The sequence below is a fragment of the Glycine soja genome, chromosome 15 (assembly GCF_004193775.1).
Source record: "Glycine soja cultivar W05 chromosome 15, ASM419377v2, whole genome shotgun sequence".
In the NCBI taxonomy this organism is placed as follows: domain Eukaryota; kingdom Viridiplantae; phylum Streptophyta; class Magnoliopsida; order Fabales; family Fabaceae; genus Glycine; species Glycine soja.
Genome location: NC_041016.1, coordinates 18,166,352 through 18,177,031, shown reverse-complemented (window position 1 = coordinate 18,177,031; position 10,680 = coordinate 18,166,352). Strand labels below are relative to the sequence as shown.

Here is a 10,680-nt window from a genome sequence, read left to right as displayed (position 1 = left end):
AGACGGTAACTAAAGTAATTAATGATAATTGATAATAATTGGTCAAATGATCAAATAAAAAAACTATCACATTATAATAAGGATTTTCGGATAAGCATTTTTTAATTTAAAATAATTTTCTCAAAAAGAATTTAAACAAATAAAACATAAAAGGATTGCACGCCCGTTTATTGCGCGCATAGAGAAATTAGACTTGGACAAAAAAATATAACAACTGGGGATGAATATTTTTTATGATTATAAACATAAAATTTAAGGAAAATAATTATTATTTTTATCTTATCAGTTAAATAAATTATTCATGATTTTCTTCTAATTGGATAAAATTTAATTTTCCTTTATGTATTGATATGTATGTGCCAATATATTAAAATAAAAATTATATAAAATATAACACAGGGTGATGAATATATTTTATCCTTATAAAGTAAGTAAAAATTATTACTTAATTCATTGGGGATGAACAATTTAGTTGAAGTGACATGAATATCTAAATTATTATTGTAAAATTATATTTTATTATAATAATTTTAATTTTAGTATATTTTTTATGGTTTTCTCTTTCATGATTTAAATACTTTATTAATTGTTTTGTTTTACAAACATATAAAAAGTATAAGAAAAATATATCAAATGGAGATTAATGTTTTAAAAGAAAGTATCAATATCAATTTAAATTTAAATTATCAAATAAAATTACACTAAATTTAGAGTGATAAACTTTTTTACTAAACATTTTTGTCTAATATAATAAAAGTTAAAACTTATTTTACATAATTAACATATATCTAATTACATAACAAAAATCAAATATCATTATAACTAGTGTTTATATTTACTTTTAAACAAATCATTTTTCGTCTTTTGTATATTATCTTAGTTAAATAAACTATTCATGATTTTCTTCTAGTTGGATAATTTTTTATTTTGTTTTATATGTTGATATGTATATGAAAATATATTGAAACAATAATTATATATAAAATATATCACATAGATGAATTTTTATTTATTTGTAAAAACAAGTAGAAAATGTTAATTTAATTAACGGTGTGAACAATTAATATCTAAATTATTATGGTCAAATTATATTTTTTTATTATAATAAGTAAAAATTGAATGTATTTTTTTATGACCGTCTCTTTCTTGATTTAAATAATTTATTGAACTTTTTATTTTATGATCATAGGAATTATAAAAATAAAAGTATCATAAATGTGAGTGAATATCGTTCATGAAAATATGAAGAGAAATTTAGAGTTAATTTATAATATAAAATTAATATATATATAAAATATAAAACACATGGACATTGCTTTTATAAAAATAAGTAAAAAAATCATGAGTGTAAACTTTTTTACTAAAAATTTAATATTTCTTTATATATATATATATATATATATATATATATATAATTAAATGAAGATAAAATAAAATATCATCACTGTTATTTTTTTATGTAATATTATTATCTATAATTTGATTTTTAAGCAAAACATTATTCATTATTTATTTATTTATTATGTTCTCTCTTAAATTATTTATGATTTTTGTCTCCTTAGACAAATTTTAATTTATTTTATACATTGATATGTATATGTAAAAATAAAATTATATATAAAATGTAACACATAAGGATGTAATTTTTTTATTTATTAAAAAAATAGAAAATTTCCACTTGATTGACACAGATGAACATTTTACCTAACGTCATGTCACATTAATATCTAAATTATTCCGATGGAATTATGTTTTTTTTATGAAAGTATAAAGGTAAAAATATATCTCTATTTAAAAAATAAAAATATAACAAATTACAGCTCCCGAAATAAATATAGAAAAAAAATTAAGCGGGTAAATCCAGAAGGACACCTCAACAGTTACCATTATAAGACAAAATTTAAATAAAAAAAAATTAAACTATTGACCCTTGCAATGCGTCAAAATCTATTGTAGAAGAAAAGGAGCAATGTTCAGAAAAACTTGTTGACCATTATAGCTCACGAAATAAATATAGAAAAAAAAAAACTTGGGATAATTTTTAACCGCCACAGTTAGAAATGATAATTTTAAAGTACGCCTTAACAGTTACCAGTCCATTCTTAATAAAATAAGGAATTTAAAAATATGAAGGACTAACGTTAGCAAGCGCAAAAAAGGGGTAATGAACCAATATGATATTTTTTTGCCTAAAAAGAAAAACCAATATGATATTTTAGCCTTTTAATTATGTATCACTTACTCCCCTCTCCTACCTGAGAATTAAAAACGTAATAATAATTTCAACTTAAATCATAAAAAGAAAAAATTTAATAGTATATTCAAATTGATGCTTACTAAGTCATAATTTGTTTTTATCATCGAACAAACTGATCTTTTGTAGTAACAAAAAATGATTCAAATTCAATTGCGATTACCCCGATAGGCATAATGTTATTCACTAGGTTTATATTGTATTGTAATGCAGATTTATGGGTTAAAAAAAAGTAATGTAGGCTGTCTTTTCCAACTTCAAAATCAATTCTATCCATCGATTTGAAATGAATTCTATTCTACTTTCAAAAAAACGGCCAGTCATGTGACAGGCAATTTTTAACTACCACCACATACTTTCTCCATGGACCCAGCCAAATAAACTCTACTAAAATAAATAAATAAAAGAAAATAAACCTTATTGCGGCGACATTATGCATGCATAAACTCATACCGAAAACAGACACGGAAATTGTGTTTTAATACTTGAAAAAGCAAAATAGTTATTAACTGTACAGAATAATGTCATTGCATAAATAAAGTCACTAGGTGTGAGGTGTTTGGGAAGAGTTTATGAGGTTTGCATTTAGTAATTTGTTCGAAACCTCTTTTGGTTCCATAATATCATTAACGAAAACAATAGCTGCAACTATGGGACCCGGTTAAGATAGGGGCTCCACATTTGTAACAGAAGGAGTTTCCACACCTGAAACACAAAATAGAAGAAAATTCATACATGTATTCTGAATCATAAGTAGGTAACTGAAACATTGACACGAATCCACGAATTTCTCATCTCTCCTTTAGGAACCAGATGACATAATTAGACTCAAATTACATGAATGAACCTCATACTTTGGAAGATTATGTGGATAATGACTATGAACCCTTCACATGCTGAAATGTGCCATGCAAAGATTGCAAAGCCAAAAAGCTTTAGCATGGTTTTAAATTCTGGTCTGGTCCACAAACACAATTGTGCCCACATTGTAAAGGTTTTGTGATGCATTGCAACCGCGTCGCAGCTGCATTTGTGGCTGCATCAGCCGCATACTCCTACAATTCCCCACAATGTTAAGAATTGCGACCAAACTGCTACCACGATTGCATTCCCAATTTAAAACCATGGCTGAGTAAAAGGGTAAAATGAAGAATGCAAAACAGACTCATCAATAGCCATGGTTCTTAATATCAACCCCACGTGTAAACAAAGCTACAAAATGTGAAACCTAAACAGAGCAACAGCAAATGTTAAAAGAAAATTTCGAAACCCTGAAATTACCGGTGTATATTTATTTAGTAACATTGGTTACCTTTCCAAAGTAGATCAGCAGAAGCAGCTCAGGCTTGCTTCTGCGTCTTTCCATGAAATTGTGAATCGTATGCTGAAACAAACATGCACTTCCAGTCCTCATTTACCAATGATGCCTACGGATAAACTATGCCACATTTTTTTCACTTTCCAGGGTCACTCAAGCTAAGTCATTCCTGCTAGTGATCTCTATAGTTTAAACAATTATCTTCCAATTGAAGAATGTTAGGGGAAAAAAGAATCTGATTTTGATGTTTTGACGAAAAAGATGCACATTGTTCAAAGAAGGTAGAAGCACTTGTTTCGAAAACAAAAGTATATCCATACCTGCTAGTAATCTCCATAATTTAAAGAACTAACTTTCAATTGTAAATGTTAGGGCAAAAAAATTCTGATTTTGATGTTTGCATGAAAAAAATGCACATTGTCCAAAGAAGATAGAAGCACTTGTTTTGGAAGATCAGGGTTAATGAACGAATGAAACCAAAGCATAACAAGCAAATAACTCAATCTCCATTTCCATAATATACATGTAAATGTATCAACAGGTTGTGTGTTGGTTCGAGTGGTCCGAGACTCAATTCCTTTATGTGACTAGTCACGTTTTTCATCGACAAAACCGATCAATACTATTGTATCAAACCAATAACATGGAAAATAACAAAAAACATGTAAGGTGAATGAAAAACGAAGTGACCTGCATCTCATGTACATGCAGCCTTCGGATTTGGCGACGTAGAATCTACAGTGGGGGCACCTCTTCCACTGCATTTGCTTAGCGAGGCTCATGAGCATGATATCCTCCCTCTCCCTCTCTTCCGCGTTGAGCTTCTGAAACTCCTCGCAGGGTATGTTTTCGTGCCAGGGCACCCTACACAGGGCGCAGAACAGCCTCCTACAGTTTGGACACTCACATTCCCTAATGTCAGCATCTTCACTTGCCCTAATCAACATAGCAGAACAATCCGCAAAGGGACAGTAGAATTTCTCCTCAGCATCAATCACAGCCTCGCAAAGTGCATTCCCCCAGCGATCGAAGACGCGAGGCGAGAGAATTTCACGGCAATAATCAGCCTCCAGTAATCCCCTGCATCCCGGCACAGGGCAGGGGATGTTGACGACGTTATCCTCGAGCTTCGATTCGACGTACTGCGCGACGCAGGAGTTGCAGTACACGTGGCGGCATCCGGTGATGGAGAAGGAGTCTCTGTCGGTTTTCGTTTCGGTGCAGATTTCGCAGAGGAACGGTGCGGTGCTGGAGCACTCTCCTTTCGATGATGATTTCTTGCGGCGTTTTCCAAAGGACGTGTTTGGCGGAGTAAAGTTGAGGATGCGCACGTCGTCGTCGTCCTCGGTATCAGAGAGGTTGATGACGTGGACGGGGTTGGAAACGGAAGCGGAAACGGCGTCGTATTGCTCCACGGCGATCGCGTTTGATTTCGTGGTGCCCCTGAAGGAGATCGGCGTGGTGAAGAAGGAGGAGTCCACGTCGACGACATCCGCGAAAGGAGGAACCGGAGTTCGGATTCTGTTCCTCTTCCTCAGCGACGTCGTTTCGCGGTTGAGCGGCGTCGCCGGCGGAACCATCGTCGGCGGAGGTGGCGGCTCAGGGTTCAACATTTTAAACCGTTTTTTTGGCTTCGGATTCGGTTTCCGAGGTTAATGGTTCAGTGACTACTTCTCACTCTCCACTGACCACTCTCTCCACCTTGCTTATGAAACACGTATCTCTGAACCCATTAACTTGATTGGATTCCCATAAGAAAGGGAATACTCGTAGAGAAATACTTAATATGCTTTCATACCTTAAAAGAAAGAGAGAAAAGAAAAAAATAATTGATAAAATTTATTATATAATAAAAAAATAAGATGTTAACGGTGTGAATTTAGTTTGATTTTAGATAATCATGGGTTAAATTTAGGTTATTTAAATTTAAATTCAAATTTTAAACTTTAATGGATTACGTTTAACTAATTTATATGATGATTTGATTTTCATAAGATATTCACCCATTTTATAAGTTTTATCAATTAGATTTTTCAGTTAATAAAATAATATGAATTTTATTATTAGTTGAAAATTTTATTATATTTTTCTTTAAAGTATGACTTTCTTGTTATTTTAAATAAAATAAAATTATTTTATTTTTATTTTTTTCTTTTATATTTTTTTTAAAAATTATATGAATTAAAAATATACTTACGTGAAAATTTTGCTGATATATACCTTAGATATACAGCACGGGATAATTTTAAAATGTTTATTGTGCTTTTGGATGGTAATAATTATGATAAAATAATATAAATATATTATGGCATATAACTAACTTATGGAGGAAAAGTCACAAAAAGTCTACTTCAGTTAATTAAATAAGAGTATAAGAATTGTTAGAAATTTATGAGAATGTTTATTCCTATTAACCAAAAAAAACCTTATCAAGGAAAAGGTCTCTGACAGAAAAAAAAAAAAAAAAAGAGGCAACTATTGGTTTGCTTTCCAAAAGCCCGCGTCAAAAGTTAGGATCGGGTTGAAAGTTTAATGCGGAGGAACTTTGAGGAGGCATCAATCATATTGGGGAAAACAAAGAAAGATAAACTTAAAAGTGAAAAGATATTGGTTGTTTAGCTAATTAAAACATTTCTCGTCCTCTCAGTTTGCAGGTAGGGAAAAAGTTTTCCTTTGTTATACTACTGCATCTACTAGTGAAATATATTATACTATATTGCATCTACTAGTGAAATATATTATACTATATTGCATCTACTTGCGCAAAGATTTGTACCAAAAACTATAGTGTAAATATTAGGAATAACGTAGAAAAAAAATTTATTAATATTTTTAACATGTAAAAGTAAAACAATGATGGACATAAAGTATTCGCTAAATGTTATTTCAGTCTTTTATGTTTTTTTTAGTACATTAATTTAAAGAGTTTTATTTGCATCATTTATGTTAATATATTTAATGTTTCAGCTAAAAAAAGATTAAAATGAAATTCTTCAAAAACATAAATAATCAAAATTTGAATTTTAAAACTTTTAAAACTTAACGAACCAAAAAAAAAATTAAAACATCAAAAATAAAAATTAATATTTTTCTAACTATATTAAACATTTTATTTAAATAAGATAAAAATAGAATCCTTCAAAAACATAAATAGTCAAAATTAAAATTTTTAAAACTTAATATATCAAAATGAAAAAAATAAAATCTAAAGGATCAAAAATAATATTCAATCTCTTTCTATAGAGAACAAGTTTTAGTGTAGTATATATAAAGGCGTTTCTGATGAAAAGAACCGAAGGTAGTATTAAATTAGACTTTAAATACAAATTTGTCTAAAGTCTATGCAATATCCGAATGCGACTAGAGTTAAGCCCGCAGTCCTAAAAGGATCATTTTTATAGGCCTGCATTCGCCCAGCATAGTTTGCAGGTTTAGCGAGTCGACTCACATTTGACAAAAAAATTAAAAAGAAATAGAAAATTAATTTTTAAAATGTAAAATTTAATTTATTTTAAATTATTTTAAAAATTAACTTTGAATTTTTTAATAAAATGTTTATTTGTTCAAAATAGTAATATAATTTGTATTTTAAGTTATTTAAAAAACATTTTTTACATCATGAATCAAACTATTATATCATCATTCACTAATCATTGAATCATATAAAAAATATTTATATTTTATATTTTTTTAATTTTTTACTTTGTTCACTTTCCTTATTTACTAGTATTAAATTTTGTATATTAAAATATAAAAAAATTGTAAAAATCCACATATAAAACTCATTTAATCCACGGGTTTAGTGGATTGGACTAAAATATTCATAATTTAAATGGACACAAATTATTAAGACCTGCATACCATTCAAGTTACGGGTGACCTGCAAACCCAAATGTGTTTGTGCATCTCTAAGTGTGGTACATTCCCTAATCATCCTGCGTATTAAAAACAATGAAATCAGCAAGAAAAATCATATTTTCTACCTTCACCATGAGATCCTCTATGATGCCATAGGGATACTTGGTGGATTTGTCAATAAATTGGAAAGTTATTTTAGTGAGTTTGACTTCATTTCCACCAAGCTCCCTTGTAAGTATAGAGACATAAAGTTCACACTCACTTCCAAGTTCCAAATCGCACAAAGCCTTCTCTACTACCACATTCCCTATAGTGCAAGCAAGTGTGAATCTCCTTAAGATTCTTTAGCTTTGGAGGATGCTTCTTCTGTAGCAACGTTTAAATTGCACTCAGGATTGTGGTCTTTAATTTCATCACATTCCTTAACTTTATGGAGAATAAGAATAATAATCTATCTAAGAAAAGCATCTAATTAAGTATGAAAACTAGTAAATAACTCGCTCAATAAATGTCATTGTGGACAATGAATAAAAAGAAGAAATTCTATTGGAGTTATAGCACCCAATTCAGAGCAGAAGAATATAATGTTGATGGCAAGAAAGAAGCCTCTCAATGAGTAATCCGCCATAGAATAAAATTTCCTAGCAACCTTTTGAATTTTTTGAGCATGTATCTTCCCATTGTGTTTTTAGAGGGTAGCCTTAGAAGGTTGAACATCATAAACAACAGCAAATAGTGTACGTACGAAATAATAGTAAAGGAATATTGTATACCGTTATATAATTATAAACGATATATAGGAAGTTAGTTAATTTTTTTAATTAATACCTTAAAAGTCAGGCTGTAAATTTTATTGATAATGTAAACTTTACACTGATACTGTATAGAAATATTTTTTGTTGAATGGGCATGACAATGTTTATTTACATGATAATGTTTTTAATGTACTGAGTTTAATTAGGTTAATGTACGAGTTTAATTAATCTCGTAGGTTAAAAACGCATAATAAAATAAAAATAAATAACTTTAAAATCATTACAAAACAAAACTATTAAACCAAACAAAAGGTCGATCTGCTTCTAAATCAATATAACTTAACCAATAAGAAAATGAAGTTTTAAAGTTAAGCTGAGAATAAACTTTATTGTTCTTCTGCCTCATCTTAGGACAATCAAATTCTCTACATTTTCTCTTATCCTGATATCACTAATTTTCAACGAGATGCTTGTTTATTTCTTCAGACAGAAAAATATTCATGCATGCATTTAATCATCAAGTTCAAAACAATCATGGCCAACATGATTGTATATGCTAGCTCCACAGTTGTAACAAAATCTATGAAAACACCTGCAATTTAAGAATGTAATAAAGAATCCAATTAATAATCGACCAGTAAAGAGAAAAGAGTATGTTTTCTTCTAGTTGAGAATATAATGGATTGGTATCACAATTCTTATATAAGTGGTAGTTTGTTAGTTATTAAGCAGTTAGTTAGTTACTCCTTTTGTATATAAACCATCTTTGTAACACTTTGATAATATGAATCCACAATCTGTTTTTCATATGCATTTTTCATATCTGATATGGTATGAAACAATTTATGTGAAACAATTTTTCATCATGGTTCAGACTCAGTTTGGTGTATCTATCAAATGCCTCAGGTATGATAATGCTAAGGAACTTGCTCTCTCGGAGATTTTGGCTTCCATGGGCACTCTTCATCAATTTTTCTGTGTTGAGAGACCCGAACAAAATTCAGTAGTGGAAAGGAAGCATCAACATCTGCTCAATGTATCAAGAGCTTTGTTTTTTCAGTCTAAAGTCCCTATTTCTTTTTGGGGAGATTGTGTTACCACTATAGCTTTTCTCATCAACAGAACTCCTTCGCCATTACTGCAACATAGCTCACCCTACAATATTTTGTTCAAGAAGGAACCTGACTATCATGCCTTGAGAAGTTTTGGTTGTTTAGCCTTTGCTTCCATCCTTCCATCATCAAGGAACAAACTTTCTCCTAGAGCAGTACCTACAATTTTTGTTGGCTATCCACAAAGTTATAAAGGATACAAATTGTATATCTTAGACACTAAGAAATTTTTTGTGTCTAGAGATATTGTCTTTCATGAATCCATTTTTCCATTTCAAACCATTTCACAGCCCCTAGTCATTCCTGATCCCTTACTTGATTTGGTTATCCCTATTCCTCTCACTAATACCTTACCTAACCCTGACCAGAATACTAGCCAATCGCCACATCCACCTAATACCCTTGACCCAAATGATTCACCCTTAATCCCTGGCTCAGATCAACCTGACCCTTTGCCCTCTGTTACTTTAAGAAGGAGTACACGCCACTCTAAGCCTTCCTTATACTTATCTGACTATGTCATATCACAATCACAGGTTGCATATCCCATCCAACATCATTGTTCCTTGTTGCCTCTTAGCCCTCCTTACAAAGCTTTCATTAACCACATTTTAGCTGTATATGAACCTCAGTTTTATCATCAAGCTGCTCCTTATCCTGAATGGCGTCGAGCAATGAATGAGGAAATCCAAGCTCTTGAAGCAAATTCTACTTGGACACTTGTTCCATTACCACCTGATATGCACTGTATAGGATGTAGATGGGTGTATAAAGTTAAATATAAAATGGATGGCTCTGTAGATAGATACAAAGCTCGATTGGTTGCTAAAGGATATACTCAACAAGCTGGGATCAATTTCTCTGATACATTTTCTCCAGTAGCCAAGCTTACCACTGTGAGAGTTTTGCTTTGTATTGCTGCTACTAGAAACTGGTCCATCCTCCAATTGGATGTTAACAATGCCTTTTTGACTGGAGATATGTTTGAAGAAGTTTATATGGAACTTCCCAAGGGTTACAAGTCAGCCAATTCTTCCTTGGTATGCAAATTGAACAAATCATTATATGGACTTAAACAAGCCTCTAGACAATGGTTCTGTAAGTTCTCCACTACTCTTCTTAGTAATGGGTTCCATCAATCCAAGCATGATTACTCCCTATTCACCTTTGGCTCAGGAAGTTCCTTAGTCATTTTACTAGTGTATGTAGATGACATCATCCTGTCAGGACTAAATTTTGCCTCTATGCAAGCTATTCAAACCAAATTGCAGTCCTTGTTTCAATTGAAGATCCTTGGCCCTTTGAAATATTTTCTTGGCTTAGAAATAGCCAAATCCAACAGAGGTATCTCACTATCCCAACGAAAGTATACTCTATCTCTTT

General features: G+C 30.9%; 1 protein-coding gene across 1 annotated transcript; it reads right to left on the bottom strand.

Annotated features, from left to right (window-relative positions):
* Positions 1–2,704: 2,704 nt before the first annotated feature.
* On the bottom strand, positions 2,705–5,326 carry LOC114387072 (probable E3 ubiquitin-protein ligase rbrA). Its single transcript, XM_028347190.1, has 2 exons — positions 4,263–5,326; positions 2,705–2,959 (listed from the first exon to the last, which is right to left on the bottom strand). The coding sequence occupies exons 1-2, from the start codon at positions 5,183–5,185 to the stop codon at positions 2,881–2,883; spliced, it is 1,002 nt and encodes a 333-aa protein (XP_028202991.1). The 5' UTR covers positions 5,186–5,326; the 3' UTR covers positions 2,705–2,880.
* Positions 5,327–10,680: the final 5,354 nt, after the last annotated feature.